Source organism: Coregonus clupeaformis, chromosome 24 (genome assembly GCF_020615455.1).
Source record: "Coregonus clupeaformis isolate EN_2021a chromosome 24, ASM2061545v1, whole genome shotgun sequence".
Taxonomy (NCBI): domain Eukaryota; kingdom Metazoa; phylum Chordata; class Actinopteri; order Salmoniformes; family Salmonidae; genus Coregonus; species Coregonus clupeaformis.
In genome coordinates this window covers 34,736,010-34,759,563 of record NC_059215.1, presented here as the reverse complement: position 1 = coordinate 34,759,563, position 23,554 = coordinate 34,736,010, and the positions used below count along the sequence as shown (strand labels likewise).

The 23,554-nt window shown below is 42.4% G+C and overlaps 3 protein-coding genes across 10 annotated transcripts in view; all 3 read left to right on the top strand.

The window, feature by feature from the left end:
* The window catches only part of LOC121538247 (phosphatidylinositol 3,4,5-trisphosphate-dependent Rac exchanger 1 protein), a 119,835-nt gene extending 113,635 nt beyond the window's left edge, over nt 1-6,200 (top strand). The window contains exons 34-40 of the mRNA XM_041846094.2: nt 566-709; nt 1,996-2,110; nt 2,396-2,462; nt 2,601-2,776; nt 3,037-3,139; nt 3,701-3,768; nt 3,972-6,200. Of these exons, the coding sequence (XP_041702028.1) occupies nt 566-709; nt 1,996-2,110; nt 2,396-2,462; nt 2,601-2,776; nt 3,037-3,139; nt 3,701-3,768; nt 3,972-4,014 (716 nt within the window). The 3' untranslated portion in view covers nt 4,015-6,200. The remainder of the gene's footprint in view (nt 1-565; nt 710-1,995; nt 2,111-2,395; nt 2,463-2,600; nt 2,777-3,036; nt 3,140-3,700; nt 3,769-3,971) is intronic.
* A 1,506-nt stretch (nt 6,201-7,706) lies between these two features.
* LOC121538248 (potassium voltage-gated channel subfamily KQT member 2) overlaps nt 7,707-23,554 on the top strand; it is a 54,723-nt gene continuing 38,875 nt past the window's right edge. For all 7 annotated transcript variants that reach the window (XM_041846099.2, XM_041846097.2, XM_041846098.2 and 4 more), the window contains exon 1: nt 7,707-8,183. In XM_041846099.2, the coding sequence (XP_041702033.2) occupies nt 7,888-8,183 (296 nt within the window). In that variant the 5' untranslated portion in view covers nt 7,707-7,887. The remainder of the gene's footprint in view (nt 8,184-23,554) is intronic.
* LOC121538250 (E3 ubiquitin-protein ligase TRIM39-like) lies at nt 8,123-15,055 on the top strand. Of its 2 annotated transcripts, none has more exons than XM_041846102.2 (2): nt 8,123-8,183; nt 12,927-15,055. In XM_041846102.2, the coding sequence occupies exons 1-2, from the start codon at nt 8,135-8,137 to the stop codon at nt 14,594-14,596; spliced, it is 1,719 nt and encodes a 572-aa protein (XP_041702036.1). In that variant the 5' UTR covers nt 8,123-8,134; the 3' UTR covers nt 14,597-15,055. The 2 variants fall into 2 exon arrangements, with proteins under 2 accessions (XP_041702036.1, XP_041702038.1); XM_041846104.2 differs by lacking the exon at nt 8,123-8,183 and adding an exon at nt 10,493-10,772.

The window sequence follows — 23,554 nt, the reverse complement described above, 5'->3', positions numbered from 1 at the left end:
CATCACACTCAATCCAAAAGGATTATGGGTGGATGGTCTTCAGAAGGCGGTCCGCTGACCTCACAGGGGTTGTGTTGTTCCTAGGGTTTCCCCCATAGCTTTGGATGGTGTTAGGCGGGCCACTGAAGCAAGAATCCATACCAATTATGCCTATGTCTGATAACTACAAACCCATCAAATTAAATATGTAATGGATCGGTGGATGTTGCAGAATATAGAACACTGAATACTAATGTTGTATTTGTGTAACATGATAAATGCAACATTCTGATCGCTATTATCTCTAAGTAAACAGTCACAGTGCTCCAGTGTGTACTGTCACCTCATGCCTAAGTGAAGGGAAAGGCAACCAGGGACCGTATTTATCAAGCATCTCAGAGTAGAAGTGCTGATCTAGGATCAGGTCCTCCCTGTCCATAATAATCTGATTATATTATGAGCTAAAGGGCCAAACTGATCAGCACTGACTCTTATACGATTAATAAATACAGGCACAGAACTCTATGAACTCTTCTAACATTAACCCAAACTAAGCAGTGGTGTGTGTGTATGTTGTGTTCCCCAGACACGCCGGTGTGTTACCACGTGGAGGGCAGCCGGCAGGCCCTAAAGGTCACCCTGTATCTGGACAGCTGCCACTTCAGTGAGCTCCCCACGCGCTTGCAGAACGGGGGCAGCCTCAAACTGCACACTGTGCTCTTCACCAGGGGTGAGTAGGAACAGAACAGCCCTCTAGTCTACCTCCTCCACGCAAAGTTAGAGTTAGACTTGACTCGACTCAATTGAGTCGAGTCAAGTCAAATCATCACCAAATCAAAGTTGGCTTAATTTAATTGTCGAATCGTCATCGAATCATCATTGAATCAAAATTAGCTGAATTAATTTGAGTCCAGTCAGATTGTCATCAAATCCTAATTGAATCACAGTTTGCTGAATTGAATTGAATTGAATTGAATTGAATTGAATTGAGTCAAGTCAAATCAAATGGCATTGGATTGAATTTGAAATGCACTAAGGAAATGTTCCGGAAATATGTTGCAGGTTCACAAATACACAGATCTTCACAATGCAGAGGCTATCAATTTGCTATAATCTTGACTATGCACACAGTGTTGCAGATACAGTAGAAACGAGATGTATAGAACAATTTCTTCATATTCACCTGTAACATCCTGTAACAGCCTGGAGAAGTCATGCCAACCTCTGTCTACACTATGATCATGTCAACGTCCCAAATGGCCCCCTATTTAGTGCACAAAAATAATCTACTGTATAGGGAATAGGGGGCTATTTGGGATGTGGCCCATATCTATAATAATCAACAGTACATCAACAGAGGGCATTGAATCAGTATCTCTTAATCCCTTTCTCTTAACTGATTAGCTGCTAAATGTTCTAGTGAAAATGCCAGCGTGAAAGTGACTATAGAGTTTCACAAACAAAATACTAATTCTAGAGTATTTGTTATATAATTACCATTTACATTGTCATAACTACCATTTGAATAACGGACTGTGAAGTATAACCTGGGCCTATCTAGCCACTCCCTCTCTATTCTTTCACTGCAACGCCCTTTCGACCTGCACTGGGTCAGTATAAATGGCTGGAATTATGCTAGGGAACCATTCATTTTCCATACACATGTGCCAATTGGGACAATAACCCTGTAGGGAGGCTCCCATTGTTAAGTGGCCGCTTCAAAGAAGAAGCCTGTGATGTAATATAACACTGTACTGCAGTCAGAGACCCAGAGAAATAGGAATAAACTGGCTGTTACCGCCACCTACAGGCTGCTTCTATGGAATACAGTTGTTGAATTAAATACAGATTCACAGAGACAGACGTTAGTAGAGCTGTCACTTTAAGATAAGTATTAGCAATGTGTAGGTCACAGTGTAGTTAATTGTCCCACATACATTCTATGACCTGTGCTCAGCAGGTTTGTGTGTGTGTGTGTACTGTATTGTTAATGTGTTATCTCTGTCCCTGGGTCAGCCCTGGAGAGGCCAGAGGGAGTGTCCCAACAGGACTGTGTGTCCATGGAGGAGTTCCAGCAGCGCACCAACGCCGTCTCACTGGAGAGGGTTAAAGCCTACTACCGAAAACTCAGGTAGCAATGTACACACTTTATACACAGTCATATCCATTATACTACCCACTTACATAGTCAAAGCCTACTACTGAAAACCCAGGTAGACACCTACACACCTGATATATAGTAGTATGTATTGAACTACCCACCACTGTATTGAACTACCCACCACTGTATTGTAATACCCACACAGTTTATTCCTATGCTGATTAGTTTGGCTAAATAGAGTAAATAGAATATCAACATGTCAATTAATTGGTCAATAGCGTTCATATTGAATGATAACCCATTGTGTTCTAACAGGGCTTTTTACCTGGAGAAGTCAAATCTACCCACTGACTCTAACACCACGGCTATGAAGATAGACCAGGTAAACAGAAATCAAAATGACTCTCTGTTTACAAACAAGCTCAGGGGCAGTACTTTTGACCGGAAAGGAAAGTTGGAGTTCACCTTTAAGATGTTAACCCCTAAACCCCTGTCTTGTCCCCCTTCTCCCCCCTCCCAGCTCCTACGACCCCTCAACACCCTGGACGACCTGTGTCGCCTGATGCACACGTACCTGAACGTGCGTCCCAACGTAGCGGGCCACCCGTCGGGCGTCAGCTTGCTGTGTGTGTCCTCGGAGCTGTGCAACCGCCTGGGTGCCTGCCACATTACTATGTGTGCCACCGGCATGCAAAGGTCAGTCGTATGACCTTGAAAGTGATGCAATAGTGCTGACAGTTTGTGTCAGCTTGAGCAAACACTCACTATGTATTGCTATGTCAGGTGTAGTGCTTAGACATGCATAATGCAATGTATGCCTTACCCACTTTAAAACTGTGTATTTTCAACCCCTTCTCATATTAGCCACCACACAGCAGCCTTTACATAACACTGTACTCTCATAACATAGTCAAATCACCTTTGACCTCCTAACCTCTGACCTTTGTATTGAGTAGGTGCACCCTGAGCGTGACCCTGGAGCAGGCTATGATCCTGGCGCGGAACCACGGCCTCATGCCCCGCTGCATCATGCAGACCATGGACATCATGCGCAAACAGGTGCTCTAACCACACCCTTCACCGCTTTACACCTTTAGCAACAGATCTCGGACCTGGGTCGTATTCATTAGGGCAAACCGTAACAAAATGTTTTGCAATGGAAACCGAACATGTTTCTTATAGAACATGTTTTCTTATAGTCCCTCCCTGTTTCAGTCCGTTTTCTTCCGTTTGGTGCCTAATAATGACAACCCAGATCTCTCTCTGTCCCCTTGCTAATCTTTAATGTAAACTGAATATGAAAGGAGGCAACTTCCACCTACTGTATACCATAGCCTTACGAAGCAGTACTGTAGTGACAAACTATACTTATAACCTTGGTTTTGAACTCAATTCTAAAACATTCACTACATACATCAGGACAACGATGCAGTGGAACAGGTACATTTAGTTTGCACATAGTAGTTTCTCACCAATAAGTGTGGGTCGCTCTTAACCTAAAGGCATTAAGTAGAAATACAACTTTAGGAACACTGTCTGAGCAGATAGATGATTTGGGTACATTAGTGGGCACTTGTCCTCAGTCTAAATATGTAAACATTATCTAACCCTCTCTGATAGGGCACCAGGGTAGAGATCTCGGCTAAAAACCTCAAAGTGATGGACCAGATGCCACCCGCAGCCCCAAGGTACAGATAATAGGAATCAGTTCACTCTTATTTACAAAGTAGTTTGAAAGTACTAACCAGGTTCCAGATCTGTTTGTGCTGTCGGATTCGACAGCACAAACAGATCTGGAAGCAGGCTACACTAAGACCAGATCTTTTTATTAATTTATTTTATTTTAAGACCATATATTAAAATCATTTCTTATTTTTCCTCCTTCCCGCAGGCTCTTCAAGTTATGTCTGCCACCCCAAGACGGAGATCTATAAGAGAAAGGGGTGCTGTGTCTTTATTCCTAGTAGAGGAATTAGCGATAAACTGAAGCCTCGGTGACTAGAGATCAATGGGTAAGGTAGAATGGGGGAGGAGAGAGAACAGGGAGCACTCTGCTCTGCTCCCCCAACCAGGAGTAATAGACATAAGGCCAATCCCTTGTGTGGTACCCCCCCCCCTTGCCCCAAATGGAACATTCCATCACAGACACATCAGGGTCCGTGGTGTCCTGTATAGTACCCCTCTCCCCCCAAACTAACCCCTCTGTGACATGAGACTGCTGTCACTGACCTGGCAACCCGCCACTGACCTGGTTACCCGTTGTTGGGAACCTAGAGAGGAGTGTGGGGATGGTGACATCAGACAAGACATGGCCTAACAAATAGATGTCCACCACCACGACAATGCTCACACCAGGCTATTATTAACTGGATTAACGCAAAACCACCTGTAGCAGACATTCTTCTTCTTTATTCACTTTGCCTTGGACTGCAACGCCAGTGTGTGGTATCTCCGTCAGACAGCGTGTCTGGTATTGCAGTTAGGAACAGGAGACACTGCATCAAGGAGGAGAGAAGGGTTAAATTAAGTGATGGAGGTGAGGGATGGATGGAAAGATGGATGGATGGTATGGGCTGCCCTTTGCCTTAGCCCCCCTTGCATGCGGCGAATGTGCAATTACTGTAGGCTAGTGTGAGTACTGTATTACTGCGCTATGAAGCATAGTTATTTATTGTATTACTCAATAATATCAGGTATTCAAGAATTGAAAGCATTCCAGCCTACGCATCATGCAGTATTTAATGGACCAATGGCATGCCATGTTGTTTTTTTTAAGAACTCCTTATCTATTTTTTTATGTTTTGATTTTGTCTTTGTCATTTCCTCTGGAGTTTGATCTGTCGACAAGTGTTAAAATGCAGGGAGTGTTGTTAAAGAGAAATAGGAAGGTGAGCTAACTTGATCTAATCTCAGAGCCATTTGTGTTTGCCATTCTCCATCCCGAGTCAACAGGTTGGAATTTTTAAAGCCTTTTAAAGTATTAATATATATTCGATAATATTAAAAGTGTGAGATTGCCTCCTGTTGACCCAGCCAACTCACAAAACCGATGTTTTGCGGTGACTTCTTTGCGATTGATCTTAATGTTTCGATATTTAAAATAGCACAAGGATTCATCCAATCACTCTGAAGTTTTAGCACAAAGTACTGTAAACCGTCCGAGAATGACAACAACAGAGGGATCAGTGAAGTTATCTCTTGATAAACAGTAGCATTATTTTATTGAAGATGTTATATTTCTTGTACATACTTACTGTAACCAATGTCTGTCAGAGAAAATAGGATATATAGGTCTATATCTATGCCTTTGGCAGCAGAGTTAATGCTATAATTTAAATTTGATTATTTTTATCAAGATAATATAGTATGTAAAACTTTTAAACTTTTTTGGGTATTCATATTGTACATTTGGACAGGGACGGATTTTGGGGTCGAGTATATCCACACTGACGTTGTTGTTGACCGTTAAAATGACTCCACTTTCGTTTCAGCTTGGTTTGGATCTGTGTCGAGATGCTGCACTCTGACTAGTCGCTCAGCCCTTGTTATTTATTTAGAAGCTCTTGTCAGGTCCCAGTTGAGGAGGGTCGTGTTCATTTGGCTGAGTAAAACAGGAAGGGACTACCTGGACTTGGCCAATTAGAAACACTTACTTTTGTTTTCTGTTGCAAAACATTTTTTTAAAACGTTGTCCGTTGCATGCCCTGATGAACACAGCTCGGTTTAAATTCTCTTTACAGCCTCTGATGTTGGCATAGCTGTCATTAAGTGATCAATTGATAAATTGTTGCACTCTTACCAGTTCGCCCATTGATAGAAATGTAAAGCCTTGTAAAGCAATCTGTGCAGCTGTCTTTACTCTTGGACAGATTACAGTATTAATAAGAGTTTGTCCATCTTGCTTTACTCCAATGTCAGTCATTAGCTTATGAATCCTGTATGTCGGTATGTACAGGGAAAAAGACGTCACTGGTAACATTTACATGTTTTAATTTCTCATCGCTGTACATACTTTATTTGCAATTTTATGTTGCCTGAAAATAATTGTACAAATACGTTTTTGAATATTTCATTCTAAAAGTACCATTTGTAAATTGAACTTTAACAAGCTAGTAAAATAAAATGCTATTCACAAAACATTGTTGAATTCTAAGGAGTAAGTATTGAGGTACACACACATTTTCTTAATACCAGGTAAATACATTGATACTGTAAAAAGAAGTGTTACCCCAAATTGTGACCCACATTTCTGTTAAGCTGACTTTTTTCTCAGGGGACCCTCCCAAGAACACCTTCAGGCTCCATAATCATGGAGTCCACCACTTACTGCATTTAAACCAGTTGTGTGAGTAAAGGTCCATCATTGGTTTACAGGCCAGGGTTAGGTGGAGTTTTGTAGTGGGTGCACCATGGTGGTTGTGGTTGCTTGTGTTCCAATTCTTACTCTGTGTTCTCACCCTGGTGATGATGATGATGATGATGATGGAAAAACACACACACACACACACACACAGAGAGAGAGAGAGAGAACACAGACACCATCACATCTTCACTCTTGCCTATGTGTAAGATTCTGTTTTGGATCAATCATGTCAGTCCTCATGTCTTGAATGAAGCGAAATGGAAACACAGATGCCATGTTGGGTTGCTTTGTACATTGATTTTACAGCATCACACAGCCATTTTCTATCTGAGGAAAGTCTAAGTGCTCTGTCCAACTGCCCCTATCACCACCTCTACCATTAGCCCTGTCTCTAGAGGGCTTCCAGTCTTCCTTACGGGGGCCCTCCAAGCCTTAACTTAATAAGATATTCAGGGAGGGGGCCTTATTGCTGTAGCATGTATCCTTTACGCCCAATCCTAACCGTGAACATGATATGGATGCAACATACAGGATGATTAGGTTTAAGTGTCCATTATCTTGACTAAGGAAGACTGGACTCATAGGTTATAAATATTGTATTATCTGTGTGCAAGATATAATGAAAGCCTGAGGCTATGCTCTCCCTTGTCATAACTTGAAGGGAGTGAGGACTGAGGAGCAATACTTGAGTGATGGCAAAGAGGGATATTGGAGTGAATCTTGGATGGAGAAGTTCATTTTAGATTGTACTGTATTAATAGTCAACTGGGGCCTCTGCACTTGCATACAGGAATCTTGTTTACAACTTAGACTTTAATTTAGCAAGTTCTAAGGTCATCCTAAACCATCCATTTGCCATCTCTCTAATGAGAATGAACCATTATGGTATTGTAATTTAAACATGAATGGTATTGGTATTAGGCTACTGTAGATAAGTTTTGCTTGCCAGCCTATTTGACATCACCATTTTATACTGAACAAAAATATGAACGGTGGATGGATTATCTTGGCAAAGGAGAAATGCTAACTAACAGGGATGTAAACAAATTTGTGCACACAATTTGAGAGAAATAAGCTTTTTGTGTGTATGGAAAATTTCGGGGATCTTTTATTTCAGCTCATGAAACATGGGACCAACACACTGTGTTGCGTTTATTTTTGTTCAGTATATTTTTTTACATAATTTTGCTTAGGCCTACGTGTATAGATTGTAACATTTTTAAAGCGCATTGCCCCCTATCCAGGCTTGTCAGATGGCCGGAAGGAGCTAAGAGAGAAGCCTATACAGTATATGCTACACATTGCAGATTCGCAATCGCATGAACATTGCAATTGCTATTCCTGAGGGACACTGACTGCACTTACGAGCACACACAACCCTCACCAGTGATGCCTCCCCGCAACGAGATTGAAAACTCTCCGTTTGAGTCACCTCGACTTTAGAATGGTGCAGAAAAATGTTAACGGTGGGGTTTACCCAACTCAAGCCGGAGAGAAGAAGCACAAAGTCGGCTTTGTAGGATTGGACCCCGGGGCTCCAGAATCAAGCAGGGACGGGGCGCAGCTGATTGCGGGCTCGGAAAGCACAAAGCGGACCAGTATCCTATGCAGACGGAGATCCAGTGCAGTAAGAGGTGGGAGAACGCCGAAGAAAAACCCCAGCTATAGGAAACTACAGAATTTTCTATATAATGCACTTGAAAGACCCCGGGGATGGGCGTTTATTTACCACGCTTATGTGTAAGTATACCAAGCCACTTGGATATGGAACTCAGCATAGGGGCTAGACAAGCATGATTAATATTATGTGGCCCTGAATGTAGTGCTATAGGTTGGCGTAAACATATCATGCGTAGCTATTTGGGGTGTGAAGTTAGACTTGTAGCCATTGTTCTTCAGTGATGCGTTTTCTGCAGATAAAAAAGGGTTGAGCAGGAGTAGCCTAGTGTGAATCAGCACTACCACAGCTCTTATCTGCATAGGGAAACAATATTTAGGCTAACCCACCCCCTGCTTAACGTCCATACAATCATTCACATGCATAGTAGGCCTATTTGCCAACTTTGTGCCAAACCTTTAGTAAACCATCACCCACCCCCCCCTCGGCGATCCTTTTCCATTTAAGCACCTTTGCCAGATGGACAGCTCCCGTGCGGCTTCGGTACTTTCACTAATTGACGTTGCAGTCATGCATGGCCTGTATAGTCCGGTGGGCCAACACACACACGCACTTCGATACTAAGCAGCACTGTATCAGGAAAAATGCATGACAACAATATCAACCGAAAAAGTATATTGCCAAATGTATTAGACTAACGTGCAAGCAAGTCATTGTCTCTGAGTCATTCAAATTGATCAGTGTAGTTATGAGGGCGTCCAGCACCCAGGGACTTCACTGCTGAGGCTTTAGTTAAAATCTGATACATTGTACAGGCCTAATAAGCGATTGTAATGGCATGAAATTTCTCTGCACCTTAATGGCATAAAATTGCTCTGCACCTTAATGGCATAAAATTGCTCTGCACCTTAACTGCTTAATTTGTTTGTAGACCTAAGCTATGAAGAGCCAGCTTTGTTGTGTAGTAGGCCTACATGCTGAAATTGGAATAAAGCTAGGAAATCTGTGTACAAATCTCAGTGATTGAATACCCCAAAATATGCCTTGAGTCAAAATACATTTACAGTAGCCTAACTGCGCCTTGCCTGTTGGGATTGTCATCAACCATTAATTAAATGGATACTGTAACAGCCACACAAAGCCACTCATTTGACCCTGGGTAGCTTTTGGAGGTCATCATTGAAACGAGCTGCTAATGTGTAGTAGACTAGTAGATCATCATCTAACCTAGACAACGCCTTACTACATACTACCATGTAGTAAGCTGTCATCTTTATATGATAAGGATGTAGCCTATAGGCATGCGATATGTTACCAATGCCTCCAATCAAATTCTCTTTTAGACAGGATCTATGCTGTTAGCGCATCGTGCTTGAGTCAAAGGCAACCCACATACCCCACAATGGCAGGTTAAATAGGCTGTTGAATTCTAATCACATGACCGCTGTGGAAGCCGAAAGCCCATAGTGAAAATGCAGTGGGCCTCCTAGCAAGATGGCATCTCGAGGCACCTGTGAATGTATACACGGTATCCACCCTCTCAAAATGGGAGCTAGTAAAGCAACTGCAGCTCTGCTTCTATCCCATTTGTGTGCTCCCCCTGATGCATCATTTATACCGTCCACCTCATTTAATCTCTTAAGTCTTGTTTTACTTCCAGGCCAGCTGATTTATAAAACTGGCATGTGCTGACTTCAGTCGAATCTTGCCCTCCTGCAAGGTTTTTCGCTCCCATCTCGAAATGCAGAGAAGGCGCTTAGTGTATACTTTGTCTTGTTTGCCATCTTCTTCTAGGAGCTGAAGTAAATGTTAGGTTTGGTCTACGGTCTTATTTGTAATGTATGTGTGAAGGACCAATGCCTGGAAGTGGGTATTCTCTCTCTCTCTCTCTCTCTCTCTCTCTCTCTCTCTCTCTCTCTCTCTCTCTCTCTCTCTCTCTCTCTCTCTCTCTCTCTCTCTCTCTCTCTCTCTCTCTCTCTCTCTCTCTCTCTCTCTCTCTCTCTCTCTCTCTCGTGTGCTCTCTCTCTTAGGACATCCTACCTCCTCTTCTATCCTGGCAGTGTTCCAACACCAGTCAGAGAGAAAACAGGAGAGGGCTTGTCCATTAAACATTACTAAATTACACACTGTGCACCATTTCTCACCCAGGAGAGTGTCAGTCAAGGGATAGTCCATGTCAAGAACTGTATATGTACCTTCCAAAATCTACTGTCTATTTCTATGGGCAGGGGACTTTTTCTAACACAGAACATGAGCATTAGCAGTAGCTTTTGAGTCTCATGTCATTTGAGTGTTCAATCTTGCCTAGAAGCATCTACAGTTACAATGTTGGCACATTGACAATACGTTTATACAACACTCTTGAACACTGAAACCTTATCAGTTGGCATCTGTGTAGTAACATTTTACTTACACATTGACTAAATTGACTTGGTAATAGTCAAAAACATGTAACACCTTATTTAAAGCAGTATTCCTTTAAGAGCAGAAGTTAGTCATATAGTAAACACTAGGGGGAAGGGAGGGGTTTATAACGTCATTTTGCTGAAGTGAAACTTAGGTGGAAAGCTGATTTTATCTTTTCAACAGGATCAATCCTTCACACTTAGAGTATTTCCACATAGCTGTACCAAATCCCCAGTCACTGTATATCCTTTTTTTCTGATCTGAAGAGGCGAACGAACAGAGTCAACAACATACTGCACACTGAGGTGAGTAGAAAAAGAAAGAGCTTTGCCTGGACAAGATTAGACACTAAAGAAATGACAGCCCTAATTATTATACTGTCTGCGTTTGACTCTCATGATATGATATGTTAAAGAATGGTTAGAAAAGTATAGTTTGATGTTACTACATGGGCTGATATTAGTGGCAGTCGGCGCCGTTTAAGATTAGGGAGGATATATATTTTTTTATATATATTTATGAGCATGGCCTTATTTCTATAACAGCATATTGGATGACTGTCATCCATATTCCATTCACCCAGTTCTATGTAACATTGATAGGTTTAGGCTACCACATGATACTCGAATTTTCCCGATACCCAGCCTATGAATGAATGAAAGTTTACAACGTAAGTTAGGTGCACACAGATCGAGAGAAAAATTTGACAGACAGTGACACATTCAATACCGCCTTGCACACTCTTGCCTGCATCTAGCAGATCTAGTGTGCAATTATTAGTCCAACAGTTGCAAACGAGAGTTTCAATTGGACAAATTCAGGTATGTTTATCCCCGTTTTCGTTCAGTTTGCTTCCGGTTAAGAAACGTTTTTCAACAGAATTGGCAGAATGAATACACCCCTGATCACACGTAAACACAGTTCACTTTCATAGCAGCCACATACTAATAGCTTGTTGTATTACTTCTCGCATCTACACGCTCTCCTCCTCACCTTTTCCCTTCCCGTGTGGACTTCAATGCACAACACATCAGCTGTCTGTGACCTTTCCAAGACAAACCTTCATATCATCTGTGGTGGAAAAAGTACCCAATTGTCATACTAGAGTAAAAGTAAAGATACCATCATAGAAAATGACTAAAGTCACCCAGTAAAATACTACTTGACTAAAAGTATTTGGTTTAAAATATACTTAAGTATAAAAAGTACAAGTATAAGTAATTTGAAATTCCTTATATTAAGCAAAGCAGACGACCACATTGTCTAGTTTGTTATTTATTTACAGATAGCCAGGGGCACACTCCAACACTCTGACAATTTATAAATGAAGCATGTGTTTAGTGAGTCCAACAGATCAGAGGCAGTAGGGATAACCAAGTGTGTTAATTAGACCAAGTTCCTGTCCTGCTAAGCATTCAAAATGTAATTAGTACTTTTGGGTGTCAGGGAAAATGTATGGAGTAAAAAGTACATCATTTTGTAGTGAAGTAAAAGTAAAAATATTTTTACTTAAGTACTTTACACCACTGCATATCATAAGCGCTAACCGCTACACACAGCCTACATCATTGTCACCATATTAGCTAAAGTAACGTCATAGTCAACATAGCTAATAGAACTAACGCATTAGTAAACCCGCTACAATCATGCAGTACAGTGTACAGTCAGTAAGCAGTTTAGCAGTTACACCGGCGGGCCCCAGTGGCAATAAATTATTAAAACCAAAAGTTTACCTTAACTTGGAAGAGTTCCAGTGTTAGATAGTCATATCCAACTACCCAGCATAGCATCCCTCTGTTTGAGCCGGGTGTTTGAGTAGGCTAAACTAGCTAGCTGCATTAGCTAGCTAAGTAAGTGAAAGTGGGAAAAAATGATGGAATATTGTGATCTCTGTCTTCCTTGCTTCTCCTTCATTTTTGAATAAATTAATTTGTTCAAAACTGTTCAACTATTGTCTTTCTCTCTGTTCGAGTCAACTACTCACCACATGTTATGCACTGCAGTGCTAGCTAGCTGTAGCTCATGCTTTCAGTACTAGATACATTCTCTGATCTTTTGATTGGGGGACAACATGTCAGTTCATGCTGCAAGAGCTCTGATAGGTCTATGGAAGGGGGTGAGAACCATGAGTCTCCTAGGTTTTGTATTGAAGTCAATGTACCCAGAAGTGGACGGAAGCTAGCTGTTCTCCGACTTCACCATGGTGCTACCATACAGAGTGCTGTTGAGGCTACTGTAGACCTTCATTGCAAAACAGTGTGTTTAGTCAATTATTTTGTGACGTGAATATATTTACTATAGTTAAAAAGGATAACTTCTTTTTAAAATGTTTCACTATTTTTATTTTTATGAAATTCACTGAGGAGGATGGTCCTCCCCTTCCTCCTCTGAGGAGCCTCCACTGGCTGATATTTATTGACACATGAAAATAATAACATGTTTTTTTGGCCTCTTTCCAGCTATGGCTTCCTCCAACAGTCTCCTGTCTGAAGAGCAGTTCAAGTGCTCTATCTGTCTAGATGTGTTCACTGATCCAGTCTCCATCCCATGTGGACACAACTTCTGCATGGCCTGTATCGGAGTGTACTGGAACACTACGGGCCTATGCAAGTGTCCAATGTGTAAAAAAGCTTTTGAACGGAGACCAGATCTCAGTGTCAATACTTTTATTTCTGAAATGGCCGCCCACGTCCGGAAGCTAACTCCAGCTGACAGCACACTCGAACAGTGCCCTGCCGAGCCTGGAGAAGTGGCCTGTGATGTCTGCACTGGGAGGAAGCTCATGGCCTTGAAGTCGTGCCTGGTGTGTCTGGCCTCTTACTGTGAGACTCACCTGGAGCCTCATCAGAGAGTTGCTTCCTTCAAGAAACACAAGCTAATTGACCCTGTGGAGAACCTGGATGACAGGGTGTGTGAGAAGCATCAACGACCCCTGGAGTTGTTCTGTAGGAGCGACCAGACCTGTGTGTGTCAGTTCTGCACTGAGACAGACCACAAGTTCCACAAGACGGTCCCCATAGAGGAAGAGAGTGGAGTGAGGAAGAGTCTGCTGGGGAAAACTAAGGGCAAAGTGCAGAAGATGATCAAGGAGAGAATGAGGAAGGTGAAGCAGATCGAACTCTCAATAGCACTCAGGAAGAGGGGCGCAGAGAGAGAGATTGAAGATAGCATGCAGGTCTTCACTACTCTGGTGTGCGCTATTGAGAAAAGCCAGGCTGAGTTCATTGAGGTGATTGAGGAGAAACAGCAAGCAGCAGAGAGGCATGCCGAAGGGCTCATCAAAGAGCTGGAGCAGGAAATCACTGCACTACAAAGGCGACGCACTGAGCTGCAGAAGCTGTCAAACACCAAGGACCATCTCCACCTCCTCCAGAGCTCCCCATCGCTCTGCACCCTTCTACGCACCAAGGACTGGTCTGAGATCAGGGTTCACACGGGTTTGTGGGTCGGGACCCTTAGGAGAGCTGTGTCTCAACTGGAGGAGACACTTTCTGAAGAGATGGAGAAGTTATGTGAGACTGAGCTGGAGAGAATGCAGCGGTCAGCTGTGGATGTGACTCTGGACCCTGATACGGCAAATCCCAAACTCATCCTGTCTGAGGATGGGAAACAGGTGAAGCTAGGACACAGACAAAAGCTCTTCCTTGACAACCCAAAGAGGTTTGATCCTGTACCCTGTGTACTAGGAAACGAAGGCTTCTCCTCTGGGAGATTTTACTTTGAGGTGCAGGTGGAGGGGAAGTCTAGGTGGGCTTTGGGAGTGGCCAGAGAGTCCATCAACAGGAAGGGGAATGTATGCCCCAGTCCTGTGAATGGATACTGGACTGTGGGGCTGATGAATGGGGATGAGTACATGGCTCATGCTGGGCCCAGTGTCCCCCTCTCTCTGACAGAGGAGCCTCAGAAGGTGGGGGTGTTTGTGGATTATGAGGAGGGGGAGGTCTCCTTTTATGATGTGGAGGCCAGGTCTCATATCTATTCTTTCACCGTCTGCACCTTCACTGAGAGACTCTATCCATACCTCTATCCAGGCATAAATAATGATGATGAAAACTCTGCCCCATTGATCATTTGTCCGATCATGTCGGTCATTCAGAATGAGGTTTCACCTCTCAATGATACACCTTAGATTTCACCAATTGATTCAGTCAAGTGATTGTCGATACTTGTATACAGCTTTTCAAAAATGGTCACAGTATTGGAATGACACAGTGAAAAAGTTAGGTGTCCAATCAGGCGTGCAACTGACAATGTTTTACTTTTCATTTATATTGAATGGGCAAAGTCCCCTCACACAAAAACGTATATGTTACTTCCACAATCATGTAAGAATTCATTATTATTTCAGCCTATTTTTCTCTGTGGCATATACAAGTAACTGCCAAAATAAAGGAAACGCCAACATAGTTTCTTAATAGGGCGTAGGGCCACCACGAGCCAGAACAGCTTCAATGCACCTTGGCATAGATTCTACAAGTGCCTGGAACTCTATTGGGGGGATGCGACATAATTCAATAATTTGGTGTTTTGTTGATGGTGGTGGAAAACGCTGTCTCAGGCGCTGCTCCCTAAGTGTTAAATTGGGTTGAGATCTGGTGACTGAGACGGCCATGGCATATGGTTTACATCGTTTTCATGCTCATCAAACCATTCAGGGCATGGCAGCCAAAATAATGGCCTGCCCAGCATTTTTATTCATGACCCTAAGCATGATGGGATGTTAATTGCTTAAAGTTAGACTCAGAAATGACGTTGCCACGAGCAGTACCGCAGATATTGAGATGAGAGAGATGCAGGACTTTGGTCACACACAGTATCTGCGCATGTGCATGGATTCGCTTCATGTTGTTCACAACGTAATAGCCGCGGGACTAAAACAGCGGAGAAGTTGAGCCTCACACTTCAACGCTCTTAGTTGTTGCAGAAATGTACTCACTATGCTGTTTACTTTGTGCATCTACATCATATCGCTGAGTCTACCTTTAATTAACTCAGGAACCACACCTGTGTAGAAGCACCTGCTTTCAATATGTTTCGTATCCCTTATTTACTCAGGTATTTCCATTATTTTGGCAGTTACCTGTATAAAGTTGTCCTTTTTATGCATAACAATGATATGTGTATAATCAATGGGCTACTGGAGAGGGGGTACTGTACTGTATATTTGGAGGGTACGTTCTGGGGGTGAGGTGAAGGGTTTTATTAGACCTTTTCTTAAAATAAAATAAAAAAATGCCACAGTGCTTTATGACAGTTGACACAGGTGCATGAGTTGGGCTCTTTAAATCTTCCAAAATGTACAAAGTCTTTGGTTGGAGATGCTCTGCAGCCTGCAGAGTATTGATGTTTGAAATGATGTTAACAGTAATTACACAGTCCTTAATGTTGGAATTTAGCAAAAAGGATTGAACAACAAATCAATGTCCTATTATCAATTAAACATTCAGCGTTTATTCCAGGGGAGAAGGACTTCCCCATCTCATTGAAGCCACAAAGTTCAAGGCCGACCACAGTACTGCAGGCAGTTTGCAGAAAACAGGATCCCCCATTACAGTGAATGGGAAGAAGGCAATCTTCATGGTCAATCTTTGTTAAAAATATATACAAATTTAAAGACAGTCATGGTACCAATAATTGCTTCTATTACACCAGATGTATGTCCTTGAACCAATTATTTTAAAATCACACACAGAATGTTTACATATCTTGCACTACTCATCTCATATGTATATACTGCATTCTATTCTATAATATTCTTCTGTATCTTAGTCCATGACGCTCTGTCATTGCTTGTCCATATGTATATATTCTTAAATCCCATTCCTTACTAGATTTGTGTGTATTAGGTATATGTTGTGAAATTGTTAGATATTAATAATAATATAAATAATATGCCATTTAGCAGACGCTTTTATCCAAAGCGACTTACAGTCATGTGTGCATACATTTTTACATATGGGTGGTCCCGGGGATCGAACCCACTACCCTGGCGTTACAAGCGCCGTGCTCTACCAGCTGAGCTACAGAGGACCATATTACTTTACTTGTTAGATATTACTGCACTGTCGGAGCTAGAAGCAAAAGCATTTCGCTACACCCGCAATAACATCTGCTAAACACGTGTATGTGACAAATAACATTTGATTTGATTTTAGAATAAGTTATTAGTAGCTAATGGCAGCCTGCAGTAACCAGTTTGGCCTTCAACTTGAGGTATTCAATGAGAGGAGGCAGCACTGAGCTAGCCTGCAACGTCACTTCCTGGTATAGCTCATATAGTAGCCCACATGAGATGTTATCTTAACCAACTTCTTTGGCTTCAAATGCGCAGAATCGCATTAGAGGAAAACCAAGACTTCTCATGGCAGGCCTGGTCATAGCTAGATATGTTTGAGTCGCATCGGTGGACAATTTTTGCATTTTAGCTAAGCCTAACCCTTTTCCTAACCTTAACCTAATTCTCCTAAGCTACCACGTTAATTATCCTAACCTGCTGCATAAGTTATCCTAACCTGCTATGAAAAGTCACTTCTGATAGTCAAAACTGGCAGACCTGCCTGGAGAGCAGTGCGAGTATCCACTAATGCGCTATTGAGTCTTCACATAGGAATGAATGGTGTCACGTAATCAATGGCTTTGTCCATTCAAATATACGGTCATTGGTTTATTCTCTTGTCCAGCCCAATTAGTATTCAATTCATTCTGAATCATATTTAGTATCCTTTTCATCATATCACAAAATGCTCCTCCCAGAAGAAATCAATGGACTGTTTAGAGGAAATTACTTCATTTTCATTAGGGAACACTAAGGACAAGATTCGGTATGTTAGCAATGCTAGCTGCACTGTGTGCCAGATGGACTCCTTCAGAACCTTCTTCATATGTCTCCAGAAGGATTAATAGTAGCAGAAATGCAGCACTTGCATTAAATATTATTATTTTTGTTTTAGTAAAAAAGCATATTGCTACTGTGTTTCCCCTGTCATTGTATACCTGAGTTTGGCTTCTATTGGTTGCAATTGGCCGTTTTGGGGCCAGATGGGCCTGGATGTTGCTTTGTGGCCCTTTCTGCCCCATCTGGTAAGTAATCTGGGGGAATCTGCTTCAACTGCACTCTTAAAGTCCTCACAGACCCAGCCAAGCAAATAGGCATGTCTGGGTCTGGACATCTTGCTGAGCAGGGCAGATCAATGTTTATTTATCTGCAACTGAGCGAAAGTGCAGCTCTTTCGGGTTCCAAGAAATCCATTTCCATCTTGTTTATCAATTCTTGTCTAATATGAAAACGTCTAGACATGCGGCAACAAGTAGAGAGATGCCAAGGTGCCTTTATGTATAGGCACAATCAGGAATTAATTAATGTGATTTTTCTCTAATGTATCTTTAGTAGTAATGCCAGTCTTGCACATGAGGAGATGTTACGGAAATTGAGCTCTATTGACTTGTGTGCGTCTCTATCACATGGTGACTAGATCCGTTGTCTCTTCTGCTTCACAGTACAGCACAAACAGTAGTAATGTAGCTACTGCACACTGTCTATTCTACTATTACGCATTATTAATTAGGTATAGTCACTTTTGTAGTGACAATCTAGGGAAGTTGATTACTATCTTGTTGACGGCTATTTGTTTGACTGAAAATGGTGTGCCACTGACAACCTACTTTTCAGGATATTAGGGCAGTTTTTTTTTACAGCACATTAACTGAATGGTCGAAGTTAGAAGCCTAAACAAAGGAAATGTTTTGGTTCTCACACCTTGGTTGTTGCACTATATCTGATGACAGAGAAGTGGTGTTTGATAGAAATAATAAATTTGTTTCACCGAGGGGCAAATCCATCCACCTTGCTATGCCAACAGTACCTTCAAAATATGATTTACATTTAAAATGTAAGCTGTACCATGTCAAATCAAGTCCTGACCTACAAGGTTCTCAATATAGAGGAGAGAATTCACTAACTAGCAGTCTGCATCTACCAATAAGGAGCATATTGTAGAGGCTAGCTCAGGCAAGACATCTTACTCTCTTCCTTTGGCTTTGACACTTCATTATCATTCACAAAGCCCTTTGATAAGACGACTCCACACCAAAGAAAGATAGCAGCGTTACTGTGTCTAATTGGTTGGCTGCTTTGGATAGAGTTCTATTTTCCCCTCTTATTAGGCATTGACCAGTTTCAGGTGTGCTTGTTAGGGAGTGCTAATGAGCTTGGCAGCATCAGGTGTGTGCTATAATGGGCTACTGTCTACACATTGTTGTGGCTTTTCTAAGGTATGTTTTAGTTCACTTTTCTTAACCCCAAACATATATTTATTGTGAAGTAATTGCACATTAATTAACAGAAATGTATCTTATGCTAGTCATGTATTTACTATAGAGCTTTTCTCAGACCCAAACACGCTTATGTAGTGTTTGTGTGGTCTATACTCGCCTGACTACCACTTTATGCAGTGTCTGGGGTTGTAAGTCCAAACGTTTTGTCTAGCTAGCTAGCCTGCTTCGGCTTCTGAAAGCTTCTGTTAAATTCCCCCTTGTATCTGCTTTCACTAGAACATCTCCGTTAGCCCATAATTGGATTAGCTCCAAAGTGGTTCACCTAAAGAAGCTTCCCAAGGACCAGTCTCTGTCCATCTATTGTCAAGCACAAACCCCATTCCTGCCCCTTCCTATCCCTCCCCAAATCACGTTCACCCTTTGTTTCTCACAGCCCTAGTGAAAGCTACTATACTTGGTTATGTGGGGATACTGTAGCTCTGCCCTAACCCAGATAAAGTGGTTTCTGTAGAACTGCAGGAAGGTAGACTGCAGTCTGCAGACTTGGAGCATTTCTCACTCTCGGGGTTGGTACTGATCGAGTGACAGAAGCAATAAATATTATCTCACAACAGAGCTTTGGCACAGCAAGCTGATGGCATCGTGCCGCACACCAATACTGTGCTCAAATTAAGACTGACCTGAAGTTTATAAATAGTGTGTGCAACTGCCAACCAAGGATAGAATTAGTAGAATTGAGAAGCTCCTTAAATCAAAATAAAATTGGATTTTATTCATCACCTACACAGTTTACAGAAGGTATAAAAGGTGCAGTGAAATGCTTGTGCTAGCTCCCACAACATTGCAGTTCAATAATCAAAGTCAATAATAAGAGTCGTATCAAAAATAACCAGTAATAGAAGTAGTATGCATGGTAATAGTAAGATATGTACACAATAGGATATACTGTAGGGGAGAGTGGGGTAAGTTGAGCTGAAGGGGTAAGTTGAGCCACCATTGTCTCTGGGAAACCATACACGAAATGAATCATTTGACCAAATATTTAGGAAGGGGTCATCATTTCATGGACTCTGTGAAGGAAGAAACCACATGGAAAAGTGGTAAGCAAGTTAGGTGGGGGCGGAAACGGATTTTCACTAAGTCAAATTAATTTAATGCATTAGCGGTTTCATGATGCTTGTATCTAAACCTAAGTAGATAATTTTAAGATTGTTCTATACATCAGTTGGGATCTCTATAAGCTTCACTATGAGGTCCTAAACCTAGCATGAAAGTGCATCCTTGTAGCTGTGTGGGCTAATATATTCAAAATGTTTGCCTTAGGGTAAGTTGAGCCAATGGCCATGGGTAAGTTGAGCCAATTGAAGTGTTTTCTTCCCAGGCAAAATGCAAGGCATTATCACTGGGATATGAGGTAACAACAGGGCCTGCCCTATGTTAAGTGTTAAAAGAAAGTACAAAGGTATTAAGCCGATCAAAAGTGATTGTATTGAATTGTGTTTGAGAAATAAAGATAGACATGGTTTTAAAGAGGTAGTGGTAATATTTCATTCAGTACAGAAATTTGCCCGCAGCTCAACTTGTGCCAAAATACCACTTTGCTTTAACAAGCTATGTTTTTAAAGCTGTAATGTTTATATGAATTCTGATTATTTCCAGGGATACACAACATCCTGAAATATATGTAGATATCTTTGTTAGAAAGAATACTATATTTCCCTTGACTGAGTGATGCTAAATGTAAAAAATGACTCAACTTACCCCACTCTCCCCTATAGGTAATGAATGTGTTGTGTCAAGTATGACTGTATTCACTAATATATAAAGTGTCTTTGTCATGCAGTTTAGTAATACTAGAGCAGCAGTGTTGACTGTGGGAGTGCATGTGTGTACTTGTGTGTGGCTGTGCTTGTGTGTGTCTGTGCATGTGTTTAAGGGTTGGATGTCTGGAGAGTCAGTGCAAATAGTCTCTAAGGTGCAGATAGTCTCATGGGTGTAATAGTCACAAGGTGTAGGTCTGTGCAGGGAGATGGCTAGGGTTAGCTGTTCAACAGTCTGATGGCCTGGTGGTAGAAGCTGTCTTAGAGCCTGTTATTCTGGGACCTGATGCTCCAATACTGCTTTCTGAACAGTCCGTGGCTCGGGTGATAACCTTCCGGGCCTTCCTCAAGCACCGCCTGGTGTAGATGTCTTGAAGGGCAGGGAGCTCGCCCCCAGTGATGTGTTGGGCCGTCCACACCACCCTCTGTAGAGCCTTGTGGTTGAGAGCAGTGCAGTTGCCATCCCAGGCGGTGATGCAGCCAGTCAAGATGCTCTCGATGGTGCAGCTGTAGCACTTCTTGAGGATCTGAGGGTCCATAACGAATTTCTTCAGTCGCCTGAGGTTGAAGAGGCGCTGTTGTGCCCTCTTCACCACTTTGTCGGTGTGATTGGTCCATGTCAGGTCCTCTGTGATGTGCACGCCTAGGAACTTGAAGCTTTTCACCCTCTCCACTGCAGCCCTGTCAATGTCAATGGGGCGTGCTCCCCCCTTCTTCCTGTAGTCCATGATTAGCTCCTTGGCACCACTTTCAGGGCTCTACCCTCTTTCATGTAGGCTGACTCGTCGCTGTCTGTGATCAGGCCCAACACCATCGTGTAGTCAGAACTTAATGATGGTGTTGGAGTTATGCGTGGCTGTCCCGGAAGGGAGAGTTACAATGGTCTAGTGTCTGCTGGCCCCTCGTAACACAGGAGATGGTTGGTTGAATTTCGGAAGCACATTCCTCAAATGTACAGCCGTAGTCAAAAGTTTTGAGAATGACACAAATACTAATTTTCACAAAGTCTGCTGCCTCAGTTTTGATGATGGCAATTTCCATATACTCCAGAATGTCATGAAGAGTGATCAGATGAATTGCAATTAATTGCAAAGTCCCTCTTTGCAATGAAAATGAACTTAATCCCCAAAATAAATTTCCACTGCATTTCAGCCCAGCCACAAAAGGACCAGCTGCCATCATGTCAGTGATTCTCTCGTTAACACAGGTGAGAGTGTTGACGAGGACAAGGCTGGCAATCACTCTGTCATGCTGATTGAGTTAGAATAACAGACTGGAAGCTTTAAAAGGAGGGTGGTGTTTGAAATCATTGTTCTTCCTCTGTTAACCATGGTTACCTGCAAGGAAACACGTGCCGTCATCATTGCTTTGCACAAAAAGGGCTTCACAGGCAAGGATTTTGCTGCTAGTAAGATTGCACCTTAATCAACCATTTATCGGATCATCAAGAACTTCAAGAAGATGGTTCAATTGTTGTGAAGATGGCGTCAGGGCGCCCGAGAAAGTCCAGCAAGCGCCAGGACCGTCTCCTAAAGTTGATTCAGCTGCGGGATCGGGGCACCACCAGTGCAGAGCTTGCTCAGGAATGGCAGCAGGCAGATGTGAGTGCATCTGCACGCACAGTGAGGCGAAGACTTTTGGAGGATGGCCTGGTGTCAAGAAGGGCAGCAAAGAAGCCACTTATGTCCAGGAAAAACATCAGGGACAGACTGATATTCTGCAAAAGGTACAGGTATTGGACTGCTGAGGACTGGGGTAAAGTCATTTTCTCTGATGAATCCCCTTTCCGATTGTTTGGGGCATCCGGAAAACACCTTGTCCGGAGAAGACAAGGTGAGCGCTACCATCAGTCCTGTGTCATGCCAACGGTAAAGCATCCTGAGACCATTCATGTGTGGGGTTGCTTCTCAGCCAAGGGAGTGGGATCACTCACCATTTTGCCTAAGAACACAGCCATGAATAAAGAATGGTACCAACACATCCTCCGAGAGCAACTTCTCCCAACCATCCAAGAACAGTTTAGTGACGACCAATGCCTTTTCCAGCATGATGGAGCACCTTGCCATAAGGCAAAAGTGATAACTAAGTGGCTCGGGGAACAAAACATCGACATTTTGGGTCCATGGCCAGGAAACTCCCCAGACCTTAATCCCATTGAGAACTTGTGGTCGATCCTCAAGAGGTGGGTAGACAAACAAAAACCCACAAACTCCAAGCATTGATTATGCAAGAATGGGCTGCCATCAGTCAGGATGTGGCCCAGAAGTTAATTGACAGCATGTCAGGGCGGATTGCAGAGGTCTTGAAAAAGAAAGGTCAACACTGCAAATATTGACTCTTTGCATAAGCTTAATGTAATTGTCAATAAAAGCCTTTGACACTTATAGAATGCTTGTAATTATACTTCAGTATACCATAGTAACATCTGACAAAAGTATCTCATAACACTGAAGCAGCGAACTTTGTGAAGACCAATACTTGTGTCATTCTCAAAACTTTTGACCACGACTGTACTTTGTTAAAGTCCCCAGCCATAACGAATGCAGCTTCAGGATAAGCAGTTTCCAGTTTATATGACAAGTTAGGCTACATGTGAAGGTAATGTGATTATTTTGTGTGCATGTGAAATATGCAAATACAGGGTATTTACATGTATTATTATTAGTGAAATGTCCGACTGACTGTAAACTCATTTCATGCATGTTTAACTTGTGCTTTTGTTTATGCAAATTGCGACATGTTTAAAGCAGATCTATGACCAAGGCCCTGACAGGTCCCAGTGTCCTTTGCAGTCATTATGCACATACTGTAAGTCCCCCCCCTTATGTTTAAAAGTACAACCGGGTGAAGGACGTTTGCCAGCTAGCCATTTATGGGGGATTCTACCAGGCCCTTTTCAAACACCTCAGAAATACATCCTTCCTTCCTTGAATCATGGATTGGTAAGTAATAGGGTGGTAACATTGGCTTACACCCATCCAATCGCTTATTGA